The sequence below is a fragment of the Macaca thibetana genome, chromosome 9, assembly GCF_024542745.1.
Source record: "Macaca thibetana thibetana isolate TM-01 chromosome 9, ASM2454274v1, whole genome shotgun sequence".
In the NCBI taxonomy this organism is placed as follows: Eukaryota; Metazoa; Chordata; class Mammalia; order Primates; family Cercopithecidae; genus Macaca; species Macaca thibetana.
In genome coordinates this window covers 72618702-72643007 of record NC_065586.1, presented here as the reverse complement: position 1 = coordinate 72643007, position 24306 = coordinate 72618702, and the positions used below count along the sequence as shown (strand labels likewise).

Genomic DNA, 24306 nt, shown 5'->3' with positions numbered 1-24306 from the left:
AGTGAAAAACTGAGTTGTTGATATGTCTACTGGATTTTTACATAATAAAAACAAGATAATAAATATTTAGCTTTCTTAAATCTAGCTGCTGTGAAAGCGATGTCTGTTTTATTATTTTCATAATAAAAACAAACAAAATAAACAAAATAGTCTAAAAGATGAGCTCTTTGAAGTCATATCCCATACAGTATCCCTCATCGGGTCTTGAGTATGATAAACGTTCAGTAAGTTTTTGATGTGTGACTACAACAGTGGTTTTGAAATAGACCATAATGCATTGTTTTGCTCTAAAGTCTATTTGGGTGAAATCCTTATATTCTCAAGTTACTTAATTTGCTCCCCAGTGTAAATATTTAAACTTTTTAATTTTCATAAAACAAAATTAAAGCAAGGAATATTTTGGCTAAATTTCATATAGTTTTGGTTTCAGATAGTGAACCATGAAGTATTCCTGAATTGTAAGCTATCTTTATTAAGATAACATGTTAGTCATATTTTCTAAAAGGCTCATAGGTTTCTCAACTTTCAGAGAGAAAATGGTGTCATACCTATTTTATGCACATAATCTTCATGAATATGATACTAATTGGACTACAGCAAATGGAAAATAATAAAGGAAACAATGAATATCAGATTTTATATATTTGCTTCTTTACAAAAAATCAATTCCTAAAATTGATGGAATGTAATGTGGTACTATCAAAACCTTTGTGGTTAAATTTACTTTTAATCATTTTTCCTTTATTATCTTTTGGTGGCAAGAAAACCTTTGATTAATCTCTGTGAAAAGAAATTAAACTTTAAACCTTACACACTAAAGAGAAAACGCTTCCAAGGTACACAGTGAATAAGCTTATTAACTTTAAAATTATTCAGTTAACACTAGAAAATTCACAGTTAGGAAACTATGCTGATAATTATATAATACTTATATTATGCTCCTATTTGATTTACTCTATTTGCTAATTTCTCAGTAATAATAATTCATTATATTTTTGATAGCCTGTAATTTCTATTGCAAAGATTTCAATTTGCACTCTTTACATACTTTTGATTTTATGACAGAATTTTAAAATGATATGCAAACTTGAGTTTAGAGAAATAATTACACAGATGCAAGAAGTACGATAGATAACTTCCAAAATAAGCAGATTCATCCTCACCCTCAAAGCACAGTAACATGGAATGAAATGGTATGGGTTTCATTTCTACCTCTATCACTTATTAGTTTATATATTTGTGTAATTATTTCACGTGTCTAAGTCTCAGTTTTCTTTTCTGTAAAATGAGAGTAACTGAAACTTCTACCTCCTAGCAACCTTGTGAAAATTAGTGACATAATCTACCTTAATGCATTGAGTGTTGGAAGAGTAAATGACACATGGAAAGAACTCAATAAAGTTTAGCTATTATTTTTATTAACATGTCAGTAACTTTTTAGGAGTAAAAGATCATTTGGTTCTTTTGAAGTTTATATAGACATAAATATGTCCATGTTGATTATGAGGGACCCGATAAACAAATATTAAATACATTAAGGATGTTTCTAACAATTGTGGTTTATTGGTAGCATTTATAACAGTAATATGAAATACTGCTTACAATAATAAAGATCCCCATGAACAAATCATATTTATAATAATGAGTCTAATTACAATGGATTAATGGCATAATTAGAATTGTGGTAACTATTTAAAAGTGAGTTAGAAAATATTAACATTATATATGTGTTAATATAGATTGTTTATGTCAATATGGAATTGCAAATGTGTGAAAGCTGGGAGATAGTACTGAAGGAACTTATGCTGCCTGATAAAAGAATTGCATGTAGGGAAAACAACTCTTGATCAGAGAAATAGACACGCCTGAAAATAAAAAGACATTTTCTTTAAGAAAACGAAATCACATGGTAAGTCAAGAGAGGGCAAGACATCCCACTGGGAGTCAATATTGTGGTATTCTTTCATAGCATGCAAAGTAGTGGACTATTAACATTTGACAAAGACTCTATTGAAGCAACACAGAGATAATTTGCATGCAAGTCAGGAGAAATGCTTATGCCACAACACTGCATTTTATATAAAATGAAACCATGAAAATACAATTCTATTAAGACTGTTTTTTGGGATCACAACTGAAATTTCACGGTCTTCATGCTTTCTCTGCTCTGTGAGATCTCACTGGATACATTCATTATGAACTGACCATATATGAAGGAAAAATAAAGTAACCAGGAATAAGTGATTTCTTTTCAGAGATGAAAATTTGAGATTAATATAGAGTGAAAGAGTAACAAGTCAGAATTTTATTATCACTGAAAACTTGTTCCAAACCTTTTTCCTTGACAAAGAGTACTTTGTTACAAATACATCATTTATTTTATTTGACCACTATTTTAAATTCACTTAATCAGTTAAAATTGGTGGAAGACTTCATAAGCGCTATGAATAGGTATGCAACTGTAGGATGAATCAAGCACACAGATCTTGTTCTCAAAAAGCTTATGGTCAAGAAAGAAGGTTAAGAGTATGTGATTAGGCAAGAAGAGATCAAACTCTAAGAGATGTACTGTGAAGTCCATTATGCTGTGAACAGGCAAAATTATATGTAAGTGCTAGTTCTTCTGATAAGATTCAGGATAATGATCTCTGGGCTATTTACAGAGATAATGTAAACTCATACACTTAAGCTCTTCTTACTATTTCGTTGTAGCAATCATTCCTTTATTCGTCCATATATCAAACATTTATAGAATATCTGCTCTGCCAGGCATTGAGCCTATAAGAATGAGTTAACCTTTCATGGGGTTCATAGTGTAGTAAGAGAGACATCACACTTCATTGTATTTTATTTCCTTGTCTCAGTGCTAGGACTGAAACATGAACCAAGTGTTTAGGGGCAAATAGGATGTAAGTTTAGGGTACAAGCAGAATAATTGTTGTTAGACTTGGCTTAAAAGTGATCAATTTAGAAATACAGAGAGATTTGCCGGGCGCGGTGGCTCACACCTGTAATCCCAGCACTTTGGGAGGCCAAGGCAGGTGGATTGCCTGAGATTGGGTGTTCAAGACCAGCCTGACCAACATGGAGAAACCCTGTCTCTATTTAAAAAATACAAAATTCGCCAGGCATGGTAGTGCATGCCTGTAATCTCAGCTGCTAGGGAGGATGAGGCAGGAGAATTGCTTGAACCCAGAAGGCAGAGGTTGCAGTGAGCCGAGATCGCACCATCGCACTTCAGCCTGGGCAACAAGAGTGAAACTCTGTAACCAAAAAAAAAAAAAAAAAAAAAAAAAAGAAAGAAAAAAGAAATGCAGAGATTTAAATCTTAGGGGTCATAAAATTGACCTTCTTCATTTTACACAATACAAAATGTTCAGAGAAGATAAATGATTTGCTCAATGTCACATGGGTTATTGGCAACTGAACTGAAAGTTGGATCCACCTTTGGTTCTTTCAGTTCCAGTCCATTCCTCTTCTGATCAAGCCCACTCCCTCAGGAGGGTTAATAGCTAACATAGATGTTTTATGTAGAGTCTGAACCAAAGAAAACATGCCTAAATGGCTATTTTAAAGGAAAATAAATTAGTGATATGAGCAGCTTAATAGCAGGTGCCAGATTAGAAATAGATTTATTTTGCAAAGACCAACAAAGGAATTAATGCAACTCTATGAAGATATTGTCTTACAAATTACAGAGTCATCAATATTCTGCATGACTCTAATGAGAATGCAGAGAGACATTTCATAGAATGTTAAAAAATGTAAAAGCTGGGGGCAGTTTTATAAATCCAATAGGAAAATTTCCATGCCTAATCAGAGGTGAATACAAATGGTATTTTTTTTTTTTCAAACTACAATTCCTTGTGATAAGGCTAAAGTAATCTTTTAATAAATTAAGGATGTCTTCTTTGTCTACCTTTTTCTTCTTTTGCCACACAGGAATCTGTAGGCCTATATTAAACAGCTGATAGAGAAAAAATATTAGGACTCTAGGATAGTTATTGTAATAAGACAGTCTGGAAGCATGACATCTTCTCTGCCATCGAGTAGCTATTGACTTAGGACCGGTTACTACATTTCACTGAGCCTCAGTTTCCTCATTTATAATGTGACATATGTAATATAAAACTATTAGGGCTCCTTCCAGCTTAAAAACTCAATGTCTTCTCAGTAGATAATAGTTGCTTGTTCAAAAGGTACCTCCAAAGATGGTTAGCTGAGGTTTGTGTTCTACTTAATACGCATTGGTAAATAAAGTTGCTGATAACTAAGAATAGAAAGAAAAATGATAGCTCACTCATTTTAATGAGAATGCTGTAAGCATATGCAATGGTTTATTATTAAACTATTCCACTAGTGGAGAAATTGGAAAAATCACAATAAAATTTTTCAATTTTCCATTTCAGTAACTTTATTGAATTGCCAAGTCATATAACAACAGCCAAAGTTGATACATTAAATGTGGATGTTTAAGAACAAAGTTAATATGTAATATTATTGTTTCTCATTTTAGTCCTTTTCTGCCAACCCTCTCCAAAGTTAAATAAATCTTCTTTCTTATTGCTAAAAAGTGTCTTACTATTTCTGATAGTTTGAATATTTTTTCAGTTAATTCTTTATTCTTATGTAAAGGTTGTAAATCACTGTGGATTTCTATTTCTTTACTGCCAAGTATAATACAATGTCAATATTCCCTTCCTTTCCAGAGTCTGTCTTATGGTTTCTATTTTCAGTTTATGATCCTTGTGTCTATATTTGGTAAAAGTCTGCTTATGTTTTTCAAATCTGATGTAAGGCAATCTTTTAACAAAATGTTTCTGAGTGGAACCTAAAGCAATCTGAATTATAATTTTAGATATATGCTTCCCAAGAAAGCAATATAATTTTTTTTCAAGGAGAGAGTTGCTATTTGGTTTCAAGTGTTGTTACATTTTATGTATTCACACTATATTTAATAATATTCTCATCTTTTTCTTTGACTATCAGGATCTGCCTGCCTCCTGACCCAGATTCCTTCTTTGTGTTTCCATACCCGGACAGAGGAAATTTATTCTGGGCTCTAGGCACTGTTTGCTGCAACCGCTGTGGGCCTTTATTGTGACCACTAGGGGTCTTTGGCTTTGCTCACATTCTAACAATTAATTAGAAAGGGCAATTTTTAAAAGAAGTTACACAAAGAGTTCATTATAATCTATGTTCTTTTGCCTTAAGAGTTCTCAGTAGATAAGTATGATCCACAAGGGCACATGATCAATACCCTCTAAGGATGATCGCTGATGGCCCAGATTTTTTGCTAGAGAGGAGATTGTCAGGCTTCTGTGGCTGAGATTCTCCAAATCTCAGCCCTATTCTTGTCCTTTCTGAGGTTTAGTTGGTCATCATCTTTAACTCTACAAGAAACTCTCGCATTCTTCTATTTTTCTTCTTTTTTTGGCTTAAATTATGCATTTTCGGTTTTGTGCTTGCAGCCCAAGAGTGCTCACTGTCTTTGTCAACTCGGACTGCGGTAACAAGTTACCATAGAATGGCTGGCTTAGACAGTAAGCATTTATTTCTGACAGTTCTGGAGGATGGAAGTCTGAGATCAGGGTGCCAGGATGGTTGGGTTCTGGTAAGGATCCTCTTCCTGGCTTGTAAATAGCTGTTCTGTCCTTTTTCTTATGAGGATACTAATCCCAGCAAGATGGATTCACCTTCCTAAGGCCCCACCTTCAAGTAATATGGCATTGGGAATGGGTATCAACATATGAATTTTGGAGGAACACAATCATGTGGTCCATAACAAATACCTATAATAACTTGGTATATTATTTTGCTCTATTTGTATAACAGAACAACACATTACCTATGCTCAAATAATACACATGAATTCCATTGTTATTAACTGCAAATGCTGAGAGGAATGATTTTGACTTCTTCCCATTGTATCTCTGTAGTCAATGACAGCAGAATTGATATGCTATTTGTTCCTAGGTCCTGATGTCAGCTGAAGAGAGAAATGGTGTCTCCCAGAGTGTCCTTGGCTTACCTTTCCATCTGGAGGGTGCCTACTCAATTCAAGAGGAAAGAGTTTTTGAGAGAAGACCCAGTTTTCTTATTTTGCCATTCCAGTGGTTTCTGGCAAGCCAGGACACCTGCTCCTCCTTTCTGAAACTGATCTAGCTGTCATGTTTGCCTTAGCAGAGCCAGGAACTGCACCCACACAGACTCTTTGTTGGGCAAGTCAAGTCTCTGCTCATTTACTAGGAAACTTCTCTTTCTCCGCTGAGTTTTCCGAGAGAAAGATATTTATACATGGATTTGTACATGGATTTCTCCTATAAAATGATGACAGTATGGATTTTGATTTGACTTTTCTCCAAGATGATGCCTCTTAAACCACCCTTCTTATTTTATTGTTATTATTTCTATGAAATCATTTAACTGGAACCTTTCTAACTACACAAATCATCTACATCTGTGGAGTCTTCTCTGCTCCTTCACAAAGAAACCTCACTCCACAACAGATCATAGTGATTATACTATGTAATTTTGAAACCTATGGCATTTAAAAATATATGTGTGGTTCAAAAAATAAATTCAAAGTCCTTTTCTGATACGAAATGGTATCTGTGAAGATCCACTATAGAAAGTAAAATTTAAAAACCAATAAAAAAAACCCAAGAGTGACTGTGGTGGAGGTGGAAACCAAGATGTGGGATTGGGCTGAAACGCAATGTATTTGATACTTCTCTTATTTTCTGTGGCAGCTTTGAGAGTTACCCTACTCCCACCCCAACACTTGGGGTTACCTGGAGCACACTGATCTCAATATTGTTCCCTTAACACTTAAGCAGTTACTGTCCTTTGATATTTCCTGCACTGCAACCTTGTTATTATATTTTGCATGGTTATTTAACTTTCCAAGTATTTGTGTTGACTTCCCCAGGAGGTTGTACTTTTCTTGAAATTAGAAACAGTATCTTGTATCTCAGAGAGGAGCCAAATCAAAATCCACATAGCCAAAGTTAGTACTCAGCTTGTGAATATGGAGCTCTGTTAATTTTTAATTGATCATTGATTCTGTCTGGTTTTAGACTCAGAAGAGGAAACCATTCAGAAACATGGACATAAGTAGGTAGTTAAGTCTAAGTAGCACAATCAGGTGGTAAGTTGGACTCTTGCTCTGAGAAGTCAAGGTATGGATCCTAGGCTGCTGACATTCTTACAAAAGAATGCCATCAGGTAGAGTGATTCAGAAAACTGTGTGTACTTTTTACTAATGGCAATATTTGCTTGATATAGCTGAATTGATAGCTGAATAAAAGACTCAGAATATGGCTCCACCTATTCCAAGTGTGATTTTGATGTGTGCAAAGTTTCAAATCACAAGGGGAATTGATAACAGATTCTGTCCTTCATAGAACACTGTTCAATACCCAATAAATCAGAAAAGATATGGGAAGCTAAGTTCTCTTATTGAAACTAGCAATGTTACTAATTACGTGGAGAAAGAATGGGCAGTATTATGAGCAACACTTCAATAGTCAGCTTAGGATAAAATTTTTCATTCTGTTCGTTGGTGTTACCACTGATTAATAGCCAGCATGACTCAAAAAATATATTTATATCCACAGTAGTTGGTGACTTCTGTGATTGTTATTTATCCAACATATACTATCTGAAGATGGTTGTGCTTTTCAATATGTTTTATAACCAGAAGTCACTTGTTTCTCTCAGTGTGAACTAAATGTTTTATAAAGGAAGAATAAATATATAACATATGCTATAGGATGAAACTTCCTTAATATGTATTATAAAGCTCTGACTTGTTATTTTAAAAAAGTTAAAACGTGCTTGAACAAAGATCATACTGGAAATATTTAGTGGGAAGTGCTTATATGGCAATCTATAGTAGAAAGAATATAGTATATATATGTAGTAGAAAGTAGTATAGCCTTTTACTATATATAGTAGAAAGTAGTATATTCTTTACTACTTTCTATACTAAAGAATATTTTACATTCTTTCTATAATAGAGAGAATATACTATATTCTATCTACTATATTTAGTATAAAGTGATTATATAGTGATCTCCCATTGCTTAAAAAAGTACCTTCGAATTTCCAAAGCCTAGGTAGTACAAAGAACTGGTATCATTACAGAGGAATTACACACACCTGGCCTTTTGACAACAGTGTCTAGGCAGAATTTTTGAATCCAATTTTTATTATTAATAATATAAGGTATGCACACATTCTCATCTTCTGAAGAGTGTCTCCACATATGTGATCTTATTCCCTTTTACAAGTACCCTTTGCAGGAGAAATGAACAGAAATGGCTTTTACTGCTGGAGCAGCTGAAGAACAAAGAAGTGGTTGATTTGCCACTGTCACAAATGGATTGGGTTGAAATGAAGATCCCTGGTCTCCTAGCCCAGTACTCTATTCATCAGCCATGGAGTTGCAGTCTTGCTTCCCCACTGGCATCATGAATGTGAGGATGAGACACACTCCATGGATAATCACAGATCACAGTTCTAGAGATTTTCATGGGACATGTGTATGTGTGTTGGAAGGGATATTTCAAAGGGGTGTCTCAGAATTTTGGTGGGGTTACTGAGTGTAGTTTTAAAATGCACCGAGAAATCCCCTAACCTTTTAAAATCATAGTAGCATTAATGCATTTTCTGTGCTTTTCCCAAGTCTTTCCATCTATACCCCCTAAGCTTTTTCTTAGGAGTCCAGAAATCTTTTTACTTTGGAAGCTAAAATGCTTCCTCGTTGGGCTGTTTATATAATATATGTTGACTGTTTCATTTACACAGTGAGCCCTTTGCCATATTGATTATTCTGGGTTTGGTTCAAAGCCAACCTGCTGCCCAGTGAAACCCAACCTCTCTCTTCTGACAGATTGTGACCTGGCTTCTGGTTGTACATTTCCCTACACCCTTGAAAGAGCACAGTGTGCTCCTCTCCTTTCTGCTTACCTCCTGAATTCTGGCTGAATCAGCCAAATATTTTCCATGCTAACAATAGTAATGAGTATGAGGTAGCCCTGTCTTCCTGGGGAGGTGGTCCAAGGATGAAGGAGAGGTGGAGAGAATGTGACTCTGTCGGTTGTTGGGACAATGAAGTATTCTGCTCAAGACACTCCTTGGTGAGATACGGAGACACCAAAGGGATATGACTGAGTTTCCAAAGAATGTAGGAAGGCATGATCATAGCTGTGATGTGAGGTAGTCTGGGATGGGGACAATGGGTGTCTTAGTCCATCTGGGCTGCTGTAACAAAATACCATAGAATGGGTGGCTTATAAATGAAAGAAATGTATTTTTCTCAGTTCTGGAGGATGAGAAGTCCAAGATCAAGGTGCTGGCAGATTCCGTGTCTAGTGAGGACTTGATTCCTGGTTTATAGATGGCTATCTTCTCACCAAGTCATCGCATAGCAGAAGAAGCAAGGAAGCTCTCAGGGGAGTTCTTTTATAAGGGCATTAATCCCATTGTTGGAGGCTCCACTGTTATAACTTAATCACTTTCCAAAGGCTTCACCTTTTAATACCATCTTATTGTGGGTTAGCATTTAAACATACGAATTTGGGGGGAACATAACATATACATTCAGTCTATAGCAGTAGGCAATGAGGGCGTCATATTCATTACTCCCTAACCCCCAACTTCCAAGGAAAAACCCATTTGTAACTGCCAGAAACATGATAGAGTCAAGTAACAGATATTTGCTCAAGGTCTACAAAAGTAGTAAAATTAATGACTAACACACAGAATGTGCTGACAGTGTGTCAGGCAGTGTGTGGAACACTTTGCACTCATTATTTATTTAATTCTTACAAAAACCTGTGAAGTATGTCATGATTTTACAAGTGAGGAAATAGAGGCTCAAAAAGGTAGAGTAAAATGCTTACAGTTACACAGCTTGTAGGTGAAAGGCAGATTTGAATACATGTTTTCTGATCCCGAAATCCCCCATATTTAGCCACCACACTCCATTATCAAGGGCCCCAAAATGGAGATGCTCCAGAGCTTAAAGCAGATCAGGTCATCTGCTTTCATGAGACTCCTCTGCCATTAGGGTGGCTAACTATCCTGATTAGCCTGGGATCATCGCAGTTTTAGCACTGAATGTCTCACACTGTAGGAAACATCTCAGTTCCAGGCAAACTGAAACAACTGGTCACCAATGCTGCTGGTGCAAATCTAGGTCTCCTTGGGCATGGAGAAACCTGCCACCACTATGTCCAAGGGAACGATGCCTCCCTTGTCATGTTATCTCTGTGAAGCCCAAACTGGAAGGAGTCAGTGGTGTGGAGGAACCCAAGACCCTCTGGAGTACACTTTTCAGCCCTCTTTGGTGTCCATGAGGACGTAAACATAGCACAGAAAAATGGCTCCAGGCCGGGCACAGTGGCTCATGCCTGTAATCCCAGAGCTTTGGGAGGCTGAGGCTGGTGGATCACCTGAGGTCAGGAGTTCGAGACTAGCCTGGCCAACATGGTTAAACTGCATCTCTACTAAAACTACAAAAATTAGCTGGGTGTGGCAGTGCACGCCTGTAGTCCCAGCTACTTGGGAGGCTGAGGCAGGAGAATTGGTTGAACCTGGGAGGCAGAGGTTGCAGTGAGCCGAAATAATGCCACTGCACTCCAGCCTGGGCAACAGAGTGAGACTGTCTTGAAAAAGAAAAAATTGGCTCCAGGATGGAGGAGGCTTATCCTGGAGAGGAGTCCAAGGGAGACTTTCCACCCTCTCCTCAATTTCCTCTCTCCCTCTTTCATAGTGCATCCTCTCTCATGCTACATATTACTCACTTCTCTTTCAATCTGTGTTTTACTTTTGAGGAAAGATTCACTGCTTAATAGCTAACTCTTTGGTGATATAGGTGAATCCTACTATAACAACCTCAGCATCTAGAGATACAAATGTATTATATAAGAAACTAACTCTGGACATGATTTATTTTCTACTAGGATATTTTTTAGTGAAGACGAGAATAAGGTACCTGTATTCTTGCCAGCAGTAATTCCAGTTGCCACTATCATAAGCTCAGGTTTAAACTGATGGAAGCTTTGTGTTTTACATCTGTTCTTTTCCTTCACATCATTCACCTCATGCATTCTAATTGCACTTTATTTATGGTTTGAGCTCCTCCCTACTAGACTCTAAACTCCTCAAGGGTAGACACCATAATTATTTTCCTCTATTATTTTATTATGCATTCAACACAAAGCATGACATATGATATGCCTTCAATAAATATTTCTTGAACGAATAAATAAATCCTATATCAGACAAATAATAGCATTTAACTTAATTTTCACTTTTTAGGCTTACCTCATGCAAAGCAAATAGGAAAGAACTTACAAAGTAAAGTGTGAGTCTAAGCTGTTTTCCAGTATGTACAAAACAACTAAAATGTATTCAGTGCATATTATGTGCCACACACATAAGCATGAAATATACACACACACAAACACACACATACATACACACACACACACACGTAAACTCACTGGATTCTCACCTAGTTTCATGAATGAAAAAAAGGCAGAGAGAGATTAAATCATTTGCCGAATATTAACAAATAAGTGATCTGAACTTATTACTGACCAGAACTTAAGCGTGGGAAATCCAACTCCAGTTTTCCAAGCATTGTGGACAGCTGCCCTGTCTACTTACTTTGTGGCTGACTTTGTGAGTGTGACACAGCAAAATGACTCAGGGCCATGCACCAGCTTCCTCATGGGACCAGTGCTCAAAATGAATGGTTCAGCAGGTACCCTTTCCTATCCCCAAAGGGCTCTACAAATATGCTTATATAATCCAATTTGTTATTCTCCCATTAAAGAGGTTTATTTTTGGCCCAAATAAAATTGATGTTGGCATTCACTGATTCTGATATCAGTCTTTCAGGAAAAGATGTTTATGCTACTACAGAAAGCATCCAAAGGTATAGACTTGTTGACAGTGGCAGAAAAAGGAAAGGTTGAAGCCATTCAAAGACGGAAAAAGAAAGTGAGGCTGCTCAGGTGGGATTATTATAAAGGATCATGTGATTAGCACTTTAAATTTGAAGTATATTACATCTAAAAACAAAATTATGACATAGAAATCAAATAATATGCTAGCTAACATTGCTTCAGGAGTCACTCCAGCTCAAATTTTTTCTGGGCTTCAGTAACCTGGTGTCCTGGTTTTCTGGGAAGCTGATTACACGTTCTATCCTTGAAATTATGGGTCCTCCAGTGACCTTATGGCGACTGCTGCCCCAGGTACTCTTGCAGCAAATCTCAAACTTACCTCTTCCACGGTCACAAACAGCCCAAGTGACACAGCTAAGTAATGTACAAATACATTAAAAAAATGCCATAAGTTAAATCTTGGCCACTAATTGCTATAATAACAATATTACTGGGTTATTCTACTTGATATATTGGCAAAAGAGTCTTAAATATAGCAAAGGGTGAGCAAGGCAAAAAAATAAATAAAGTATATTTGAATCAGTATAATCTGATATTATATGCTTTATTCAGTGTATATTTGACTCAGTACAATATAAACTCCAGAGGAAGCACTGAAATTTTGAAATTTTGATTACTGGTATTGAAGTATACATAAAGCATGACATAATATACTTAGTTTTTAGCAGAGTAAATATTCCTTAAAATGGTAGTGTGAAGAACGAAAAATAATTAGTCAACCAAAACTTCCCCCAAATCTTAAAAAAAATCAGCTGAATCTCTTTCAATACTAATTGCTGTAAACTTGTAAATAGTTAAGAGAAAAACATTTTTAATGAATTGATAAATTTGGTGAATTGACTCTTTGCTTAATTGATTTTTCAGCAAAATGATTTTTAAAAACATGCTCAGTTCCCAAAAGGCCTCCTTTTCCAAGCTGCCATCTGAAACATGTCATGTATCATCTCAAATGGGCATTGGATGGGAACTGCTAAAACGGCCGGGTGTTATCCACCCCGGGAGAGCCTTAGATATGTTTCCTTTTAGCTATGCTGACAATCATTCTTTCCTGACAGGCCCTATTAAGAAAGGGTGTGGGCTTTCTTCCTTATTGTCTTCAATACCGAATTCCAGGATTTTCTTATATGTACTTTATCCCTTGAATGGCCTTTCTTCTTGCCAAACTTTGCTTCATTTTTCATACTCTTTATTATCTAATTCTCAGTAAATTTCTTTGTATTTCCTCCTCATCCCAGTCCTATGACCTCGTTCAATTTTCACCCACCCTTTCAACTAATTTCTTTCCACTCTATGATCCAGTGGTCACCCGTCAAGCTATTTACTATTTTATTTCTCTCTGTATCTTGTTATGTCTTGAAGATATTGTCTAATACTCATTATTCTGATTAGCTACTTATTAAATTCTCAACCAACTGTTTTTGGCACCCAACGTTTCACTCCCCTCCACTGAAGTGGTTCTTAAGATCATCAATGCTTTCTTAATTTCCAAACTCTGTAACCTTTTATTTGTCCACATCCCTAAAGTCATCTATGCAATATTTGATTCTCCTTCTTCATTTTTCTTTTGACACCATTCTCTTAGCATTCTCTTACTTTCTGCCTGGCTGTTCTTTCTTAGTATCTTTTGCTCATCTTTCGTCCATAGTTCTCTTTAAAGAGCTGTAGAGCTCTACACAAATGTAAGTGGAATTGTTGTCATTAATTTATTGATGTTTAAATTCAAACAAGGGACTGAAGGTTTGTTTTCCGTTCAAGAAGAGTGCACACACACTCACAAGGGACAAGCAAGTCACTCAGAATTCTACATAGAATACCCTTTCTTGGATCTCGATGACTTTGGCAGAAGTAGCTATGCAATTGTTACCGGGAGTGGGGGGCTGGCAACAATTGTTCTTAGAGCTCCGAAGATGGTGGTGGGCACTCCCAAGATGGCAGCAAACCTCTTGTTCTCTGACCTGGGGTTCTTGGCCTTATGGATTCCAAGGAATGGAACCTTGGGCCATGTGGAGAGTATTAAAGCTGTATTAGAAGCTGTGGGTCATGGAAGAGAACCATGGAACCCAGCAACTAGTGTTCAGCTCAATTAAGATGAACCCGGGCACTTAGCCATGCAGGAACAATGGCAAGCCTTTAGCCCGATTGGGAGTGGTAAAGGGCACCTCACTGGATCGGGAACTCAGCAGACACCCTGCTGGATCCAGAGAGGTGGAAGTCAGTGGTGGGTCTGTGATGGTGGCAAACAGCAGTGGTGGATAGTGAGCGAAAGTTCAGCTTGAGCCTAACAAACACAAACCAGAAGAGTGTGCAGTTGCAAGATTTAATAGAGTGAAACAGTGCTCCCATAAAATGGGAGGGGATCCAAAGGGGGTTGCCGCTCCCTACTTGAATGCGTGGGTTTTTATCCTGATCACTGTTCCCGCTTTGTGCTCTCAGGTGATATATGATTTGACTATTTCTTTACCTTCTGCTTTAGCCTAATTTGTATTTTAGTGAGTCCTCTTTACTACCTGATTGTTCAGGTATGAGCTGAGTTACAAGTCTCGTGTTTAAAGGTGGGTGTGGTCACCTTTCCCAGATAGCCTTAGGAATTCTTAGTTGGCCTAGGAAATCCAACTAGTCCTGTCTCTCAGTCCCCCCTCTCAACAGGAAAACCCAAGTGCTGTTGGGGAGGTTGGCCAATGACCGTTCTAACTGCTTCCTGCTGAATTGGGGTGTAGTAGGGGTTGTGCAGTTGAGATTTCCTCGGGACGGATGCCTTCCATGTCATTAATATCAGAGCATGAGCTAGCAGGCTGGTTCAGGGGTCCACAGTAGATCTTAGCCATGGACTGCATCTGGGGCTCCATTCGAAGAACGATCTGTAATTTTACAACTTAGATTCTGGAAGAGATGAACTTAACAAGGAGGTTAAAGATACAGGGATTTAAATGTATGGCCTGAAGTGCAGGGGCATATGGGTGTGGGTGGTGAAAGTGGGGTTTCCTTTAGAAAAACTCCTATACAATAAGGCATCAATATTTCTGGGAAGCCACATTCTCCATAGAAGCTCTTGGTAAGGGGAACTACTGGTAGTACAGCAGCATGGAAGAGGAGCAGTGACAGTGAAAGATTTGGTGAAGGGTTTTAAGTAATTTCCCTTGGTTAGCTGCAGGCAAAACTATTTTTCCTTCTTCGGTGGCTAGCCATCCTGAAGGGAAGAAACTATGTCCTTGTGAGGTTCCTCATTCTATTTCCTCTGCTGAGTACTGGTGCTTGGTTTCCCGGAGGGGATTACCCCATACTAGGGGTCCTTCTATAACCATTTCTAATGGAGGGTCCTGCCTTGTGGCTCTTTTGGCTTCAATATCCTCTTGGCAGTTCCCTTCTATTTCCCTTTCCTTTCCTTTCTGATGACCCCAGCAGTGTAAGACTGTCATCTCTTTAGGTTTCTATAGAGTCAAGAATAATCTCCTAATGGCTTCCTGATGTTTGATAAGTGTTCCCTCTGAAATTAGGAATTCCCTTTCTCTCCATATTGCTGCACGGTCATGGAGTACTAGGTAATTGTTATGCCCAGTCCGTTTGTTTATTCCCCGAAGAAGACCACCAGAGTCCAGAGTCGAAGCTAAGCAGCAAGGATCTTTATTACAGGTTCGAACCTGGAACTCTCACTCACTCTCGAAATGAGAGGGTCCAGAGAGAGAGTTCCCCCACAGAGCATTAAACAATGTTATATAGTCTAAGAAGAGTGGTCATAGAATCATTATACAGATCAGATATATGATTGGCTGGTGTTTGAACAAGGCGATTTGGCTAACTATGATTGGTTCCCGCCATTTCTGGTATCTCAGTTCAACCCTTGAGATGGAAGAGCAGTTACTGCACAAAGGCAGTTAATTATATTGCGTCAGGTTGCACAACTGGTTTATGGCAGCATGAGTTTATCTTACTTAAACATGTCTTGTGACCTAGCCCCAGGACGAAAAACAGGTACTTACAGAACTTTCAAAAATTCAAAACCTCTGGTACGTGCAGAGATAAGAAAGCAGAACAAAGGGTGTAGCAATAGGGAGCAAGGAGGGTGGGTACGTCTTTGTGTTTTTGTGTCCTTTTATTTGTCCTTTCATTTCCCCCACATAAGTAACTGGACATCCAATCTTGGATTTTTAGAGTTTTATAACGCAGCCTCACCCTCTGGGTGCAGGAGGGGCTGGTGATGGCTACGGAGGACCATCAGTTGGATGGTATCAAATCTTTCTCTGACAAATTGTAAAATCTTATTTATTACACAGGGGCCTATAGTGAATAGAAGCAGTAAAGACATTAGGGGGCCTAAAAGAGGAGCCAAAAGGGAAAACATTGATGAGTTCCACCAATTATTAGCAGCTGCAGTAAATTGCTGCTTTTTCATTTCTAAGCTTAGTTTATGCAGACGTTGGACTCTCTCTTCAACTAACCCTGATTCATTTATATAGAAACAACATTCTTCTTTGAGGAACATACAGGTTCCTCCTTTTTCTGCGGTAAGCAGATCTAGGGCTCTTCTATTCTGTAGAGTTACCTGGGCCAGGGAAGTGAGTTGCCTCTGGAGAGATGCAAGTGACTCAGCTGATGCTTCCATTGCCATGGAAAACTGTTGAAGTAACTTATCGCTTTCTATCATGGAGTGTTGTAACGCCCCTCCTGCTAGCCCCGCTGCGACAACAGAGGTGGTTAAGGATATACCGGCAATTAGTGGTAAAAAAACTGCCCGTCTATGTCGCGTAGTTTCAGTTGGGGTTGGGGTTGTCCCTGCCCAGCCTATGAACTCTGCCAGGGTTAGCAGGGTCAGTCGGGGAACTAGTGTAACAGGGATACACAACTGTCCGTCAGAGATGCTTTTGGACAGAATTTTTAACAGAGTCATATTACACCAGAAGAACACACCAGGGGGAGCATATATGGGGCTATTAGGGTATGTAGCTGATTGGTTACAGAGGCTGTTGCTAAATGCCGAATAACAATAGGGGTATTTCTCTTGGTATGGGTCACGGTACAGGGCTACATCGGGTATCGTGACTATTGACGAGTTAAAACCCGTATAGTTTGTGGGAGGGGAGGATAGAGGAACAGCCGTTAATGGTGGTCTTCCTAGGGTTGCACACCTAAAGCAAGAGGACAGGTCGCCTAAACCGGTGAGGTTGGCGAATGCTAGCCCTTCCTGTAGTAGGGTTAGCCAGGAGAAGGGCTGCAAGTCTTGTGATAGCTTGGTTTCTTGCCTGTGGATTTGTGTATGGATTAAGGGTTGAATCTGGACTAGACTTCTCCACAGATATAAATGGCTACTGGGCCAGGTACTAGTTGATGAGTAATATACTCCCCCATGTTGTGGGGTTGTCCACTGAGAGTCCCATGGGTCTCTAATTATCCAAGTGTAAGTGACGGGAGACTCAGTTTGGTAAAAATACCACCCTTGTTCTCTCCAGTATCGGACAGAGTGCGTCTTACAGTAGCTATATGGGCAACCTGCACTCTGGTGCCACCAATAATTTTTACAATTATATTCAGTTTGATCACATTCAAAACAGATCATGGGTATTGCTGGTTGGGCAATCTGGAACCTAGTGAAATTGAGGTAAACTATAGTATTACACCCTGAGGGGGGGCAGTCTGCACTAGCCAGCAGTTTACCCTCCTGGGGGGTTTCCCCAGGATGAGTTTTGTTTTCATAGAGCCAGAACCTCCAGACATAGGGATTAGACGGCGCAGCAGTGAGGAGAGTCAGATGCATAAGGCATAAAAGCATAGGTGAGCTAAACATGGTTACGGCCATGGGGATGACAGCGCAGGGTTAGCTTTAAGGGATTGTTCTTAGCTTTGTCTACAGTCCATGTAACCGGTGCTCCAGATGGCTCGAGAAGGTTGGATGATTGGTCCACCGGTTTGACGTGTGTGTAGTGGATCCACGAAGCGATGCCTTCTACTTTGAGAGCGGTGGGAGTAGTCAGGAGCACTTGCAGTGGTCCTTTCCACCTGGGTTGGAGAGTTTCTTGCCGGTGGCGCTTGACCAGGACCCAGTCTCCTGGCTGGAACGGATGGGGCGGCGGCAGAGGTCCTGCTTCGTACAGTTCCCGTAATCTGGGCCAAATTTCCTGGTGAATTTTCTGTAAGGCTTGTAAGGAGAACAAGAGCTCAGAGACATTTTCAGTTTCAGTTTCAGGTTTGAGTAAGTCATCTTTTAGTCTGGGGATCAGGGGTGGGGGTCTGCCATACATGATTTCATATGGTGTGAGGCCTAGTCTGTAAGGGGTATTTCGGGCCCGAAACAGAGCGTAGGGGAGAAGTACTACCCAATTAGCGCCAGTCTCCATGGTCAATTTAGTTAAAGTCTCTTTTAGAGTCCGATTCATCCTTTCTACCTGTCCTGAGCTTTGGGGCCTATAAGCACAATGTAATTTCCAATTTGCCCCAAGAATGGAAGCCAAATCCTGACTTACCTTAGCAACGAAGGCTGGTCCATTGTCTGACCCTATCTGGACGGGAAAGCCATACCTGGGGAGGATTTCCTCCAAAATTTTCTTTGCTACAACCTGAGCAGTTTCTCTCTTAGTTGGGAACGCTTCTGTCCATCCTGAAAAAGTATCTACAAAAACAAGTAAGTACTGATACCCATATTTTCCAGGCTTTATCTCAGTAAAGTCTATTTCCCAATAGACGCCAGGCCTAGTTCCTCTATACCTATTTCCTGCGGCGGTCTGGGGTTGGGGGCAAGCGTTGTTCAGTTAGCAGGCTTTGCAATTTGTTGTGACATCGCTGGCCAATTCAGTAATACGCCTGATTCTGAACTTGGCGTGCCTGATTAAGTCTATCATTCGCCGGGCACCTAGGTGGGTTGTCCGGTGGATGTGTTCCAACACCTGCCGTCCTAATTTTTCTGGTAGGATGGTTTGGTTATTTATATCAGTCCACCACCCATTTTGAACCTGTTTTAGGGGAAGCGTGTTCATCCATTCACAATCCTGTTTGGTATAGTCTGGAAAACATGGCAAATTTCTTGGGCCAGGATCAGGGAGCTGGAGCGCGAGGAGCTGACTGGGAGCTCTTGCTATGCTCCTTGCTGTTTGGTCAGCTAAGGAGTTGCCCCGAGCAATTGGCGTAGTTGGTTTCTGATGCCCAGGGCAATGTACGATAGCCAATTTCTTTGGTTTCCACAGAGCAGTTAATAGAGCTAGGATCTCTTGTTTGTTTTTTATTTCTTTGCCTTCAGCTGTTAATAGTCCCCTCTCTCTGTAGATGACCCCATGTATGTGTGCAGTAGCGAAAGCATAGCGGCTATCCGTGTATACTGTTAGTTTTTTCTTTGCCCCTAGGGTGAGGGCCTGTGTGGGTGCTATCAGTTAGGCTCTTTGGGCCGATGTCCCTGGAGGCAAGGGTTCCGCCCAGATTACCTCAGTCTCTGACGTTACAGCCGCTCCTGCATACCGCTGGCCTTGGTGGACGTAGCTGCTGCCATCAGTGAACCAGATGAGTTCTGTGTCGGGGAGCGGACGATCTTGCAGGTCTTCTCGCACCCCATGCACCTGAGCCAGTATCTCAGTGCACTCATGGAATGGGGCGTCCAAGTCTGGATTTGGCAGCAGTGAAGCAGGGTTTAGAGAAGTAGGGGTCAGAAAAGTTATTCTGAGGGGGTTTAACAGCAGTCCTTGATAGTGGGTGAGCCAGGCGTTACTTATCCATCGGTCCGGCGGCTGCCGGAGGACGCCCTCAATGGCATGCGGGGTGATAACGCGCAACTCTTGTCCCATGATAAGCTTATTAGCGTCCTGGACCATTAGGGCAGTTGCCGTGATTATCCGGAGGCAGGGTGGCCAGCCGGCAGCCACTGAATCTAATTTTTTTGACAAATAGGCAACTGGCCTCTGCCAGGGGCCTAGGTACTGCGTTAACACAGCTTTTGCAACACCTTTACTTTCATCTACATATAAGTGGAAGGGCTTGGAGACATCAGGGAGCCCTAACGCGGGGGCTGACAACAAGGCAGTTTTGATCTGTTGAAAGGCCAGCTCAGCCTCTTCCGTCCAATTGAAGGGCTGCCGTTCCTTTGTTGCCTGGTATAGGGGCTTGGCTAACTCAGCAAATCCGGGTATCCTTAACCTACAGAACCCTGCCGACCCCAGGAATTCCCTCACTTGCCGTGTTGACTGGGGTCTAGGGATGCATAGGACTGTTTCCTTTCGGGCTTTGGTTAGCCAGCGTTGCCCCCCTTTTAATAGGTACCCTAGATAAGTTACCTCCGACTTGCAGATCTGAGCCTTTGTTGCTGAGGCTCGGTAGCCTAGCTCCCCCAGAGTCTTCAAGAGGTCCTCAGTCCCTTGAACACAAGTTTCCGGGGACCTGGCCGCTATTAAGAGATCATCAACATATTGCAAAAGAGTTATTTCAGGGTGTTGCCACCGGTACTCACCCAGATCTTCATGAAGGGCTTCATCGAACAGGGTTGGCGAGTTCTTGAACCCTTGTGGCAGCCTGGTCCATGTTAGCTGACCGTTGATGCCCCTCTCAGGATCCGTCCATTGAAATGCAAAGAGTTCTTGACTTTTGGGAGCCAGAGGAAGGCTGAAGAAAGCATCTTTTAGGTCAAGAACGGTATACCACTGTTTTTCAGGATGTAAAGCACTCAGAAGGGTGTATGGATTGGGCACAGTGGGATGTATGTCCATGACCCTTTTATTAACTTCTCTTAAATCCTGTACTGGCCTATAGTCCGTACTGTTGGGTTTATGAACAGGTAACAGTGGAGTATTCCAGGATGAGTGAAAGCCCGTAGGATTCCTTGGTCTAGGAGTCGGCGGATATGGGGCGTGATTCCTTCTCTTGCCTCCAGGGGCATAGGATATTGCCAAACGCAAACCGGGTCCGTCCCTGGCTTAACTTCCACAAATATGGCAGGTCGATGTTTAGCTAGCCCTAAGCCCCCAGTTTCTGCCCACGCTTCAGGGAAACGCTGGAGCCAAGAGTCAATTTCCTGATCGGGGTGCTTTTGCTTTTGATGGAGTCTGTACTCATCTCTAAGGTGACAGTCAGGATAGATATTGGCCTGTTTTGGGAATCAGTTATCTTGGGTCCTTCTGGCTCAAAGTGGATTTGGGCCCCCATTTTTGTCAGCAAGTCCCTCCCTAGTAGAGGGCAGGGGCTCTCTGGGATGACTAGGAAGGAATGGGAGACTTTTCCCTTTCCTAAGTCTACAGTCCTCTGGGTTGTCCAGGGGTATTTTTTGATGCCTGTGGCCCCGTGCACCCAGGATGTTTTCTTAGACATTTTTCCAATTGGCTTGGTTAGGACTGAGCGTTCCGCCCCGGTATTGACCAAGAAGCGAACTGGGGACCCCTCCACTTGCAAAGTTACCCTGGGTTCGGGGAGGGGGTCCAAACCCCGTCCTCCCTAGTCAGAGTCCTGGGTGACGAGTACAAAGGTAGGGTTAGCTGGTCTCCGTTTCTTTGGGCAGTCTTTAATCCAGTGGCCACGTTCCTTGCAATAAGCACACTGATCTTTTTCTAATCCTTGCCTAGGGCCTTGCTTTTTCTGCTTTCTGTTTTGGCCATTTCCTGCCTGGGGGAAAGCTGCTACTAAGACTTTGGTCATTTCTTTGGTTGCCTTGAACTGTTTTTCTTCTGGAGTATCTCTATTATTATAAACTCGCTGTGCCATCTGAAGGAGGTCCTGTATCTGCTTTCCTTCTAAACCCTCTAATTTCTGGAGTTTTCTCTTTATATCTGGTGCTACCTGGTTTACAAAAGACATTACTACCGCTGCCTGATTTTCCGGTGCTTCCGGGTCCATAGGGGTAAACTGTCTGAAGGCTTCCATTAATCTCTCTAAATATACAGCGGGGCTTTCTGTCTTACCTTGTAACACAGAATATACTTTAGCCAAATTGGTGGGCTTGCGAGCTGCAGCCCGGAGACCCGCCATTAGAGTCTGGCGATAAATGAGCAGTCATCCCCTACCTTCTGCCGTGTTGTAGTCCCATCTGGGCCGGGTCAAAGGGAAAGCCGCATTAATGAGGTCAGGATTTGCAGTTGGCTGGCCGTCATCTCCTGGAACCAGCTTTCTGGCCTCAACTTGGATTCTTTCCCGCTCCTCCGTTGTGAACAGGATTCGGAGGAGCTGTTGACAGTCATCCCAGGTCGGCTGGTGAGTAAACATGACACTGTCTAACAACGAGGTTAGATCTTTGGGATTATCTGAGAACCGAGCATTTTGGGATTTCCAATTGTATAAATCACTAGTGGAAAAAGGCCAATACATGAGACGGGAGAGCCCGGTATCATCGAACGATCCTATTTCTCTGAGAGGCAGGGCTACAGTGGAGTCAGGGAGTCGAGAAGCTTGGTCCCGCTGTACTTGGCCTCGCGTTCGGCCGGCCGGCCCCCCCAGGTTGCTTTCGCTCTCGGCTGCTTCCGCTTCTCGGTTCCCTTCTACGGAAGCACCACCCTGGGGGACTGGGTCCTGCGGATATGGTGGGGGAAGAGTGGGTTCTAACGTTAGGGGGTCCTGGCTGTCCAGCAGCACAGGGGCTGAGGGAGCAGAGGGAGTCCTTTGTCTTGTAGGTCGCGTTACTAGGACCTTGCAGGGCTCAGGGATTAATGGAGTTATCCAGGGTGGTGGGTTTTCCACAAGATCCTGCCACACTAGAATATAAGGAATTTGATCAGGATGTCCTGACTGCCCTGGCAGGAAAATCTTAGTTTTTACCTTAGTAATAATAGAGAGACAGAAAGTTCCTTTAGAGGGCCACCCTACGCCGAAAGAGGGCCACTCCGAACGGCAGAGAGTAACTAGCTTTCCTTTCTTTAGTTCTACACTTAAGTTACGCCCCCGAGCCTTCACATCTTTGAAATTGGTAACAAGGAGTGAAAGCGGCGTGCTCTGGTTGCTGCCCATCTTTGGACTGTTCCTACAAAGAGAAGGAGGGACGAAAATGAGTGTGAAGCAGAGGCGAGTATCCGACAGGTCCGGTCCTGGAAGGGGAAGAAAAGGATTTATGTTTCGTTTTGGACTTACACTCAACACTTAACAATAACGGACAGACAGTGACAAACGATGAGCCTTCGCAAGCGCGTGTCGGCCTTCCAACCTGAGTCAGACGGGGCAACCAAGGATGGAGGCCCCCAGATGGGCACTGGGGAACGTCTCCCACCAGTCCCAAGTGGCTGTCTTTTAGCGCGACCGCCAAGACCGTGCCACTTACAGAACAGACCAATACAGATTACGGATTACGGATTTCGCGAAATTTCGGGGGACAGACAGAGATAAAGACAGAGACAGTGACAAAACCGGCTTACCTATAGACCCACTCACTCAGGGGTCTGGTGGACTTGGGGGGAAATCCCGGATGAGCCCCCAATTGTTATGCCCAGTCCGTTTATTCCCCGAAGAAGACCACCAGAGTCCAGAGTTGAAGCTAAGCAGCAAGGATCTTTATTACAGGTTCGAACCTGGAACTCTCACTCACTCTCGAAATGAGAGGGTCCAGAGAGAGAGTTCCCCCACAGAGCATTAAACAATGTTATATAGTCTAAGAAGAGTGGTCATAGAATCATTATACAGATCAGATGTATGATTGGCTGGTGTTTGAACAAGGCGATTTGGCTAACTATGATTGGTTCCCGCCATTTCTGGTATCTCAGTTCAACCCTTGAGATGGAAGAGCAGTTTCTGCACAAAGGCAGTTAATTATATTGTGTCAGGTTGCACAACTGGTTTATGGCAGCATGAGTTTATCTTACTTAAACATGTCTTGTGACCTAGCCCCAGGAAGGAAAACAGGTACTTACAGAACTTTCAAAAATTCAAAACCTCTGGTACGTGCAGAGATAAGAAAGCAGAACAAAGGGTGTAGCAATAGGGAGCAAGGAGGGTGGGTATGTCTTTGTGTTTTTGTGTCCTTTTATTTGTCCTTTCAGTAAGCATACTTAGAGTCTATATATATTTACCCTTTTTTTCTTCTAATTCTAGTGCCCAAGTGAGGGCTATTAGTTCTGCCAGCTGAGCACCTGTTCCTGGAGTGAGGGGATTATTTTCAAGTATTCCATTATACTGACCACTGCATACCCTGCTTTTCAAAGTCCTTTTTCTACAAAGAAACTTCCATTAGTATACAAGTTGAGGTCGGGATCAGTCAAGGGAAATTCTAGAAGATCCCCTCGAATGGCGTAGGTTTGAGCAATCACCTGTTGACAGTTCTCTTCTATTTTTTCTTTATTGTTTGGAAGAAATGTGGGTGGGTTAAGAGTTGCACAAGTGAGCAGTCACAGCACTGGCCCTTTAAGTAATAGAGCCTGATATTTAAGGAAATGGTTGCCTG

General features: G+C 41.2%; 1 protein-coding gene across 1 annotated transcript; it reads right to left on the bottom strand.

The window, feature by feature from the left end:
- Positions 1–17419: 17419 nt before the first annotated feature.
- Positions 17420–22709, bottom strand: LOC126962165 (uncharacterized). Its single transcript, XM_050803086.1, has 2 exons — positions 21947–22709; positions 17420–18111 (listed from the first exon to the last, which is right to left on the bottom strand). Exons 1-2 carry the CDS (start codon positions 22245–22247, stop codon positions 17753–17755), a joined length of 660 nt encoding a protein of 219 aa, XP_050659043.1. The 5' UTR covers positions 22248–22709; the 3' UTR covers positions 17420–17752.
- Between the last annotated feature and the right edge of the window lie 1597 nt (positions 22710–24306).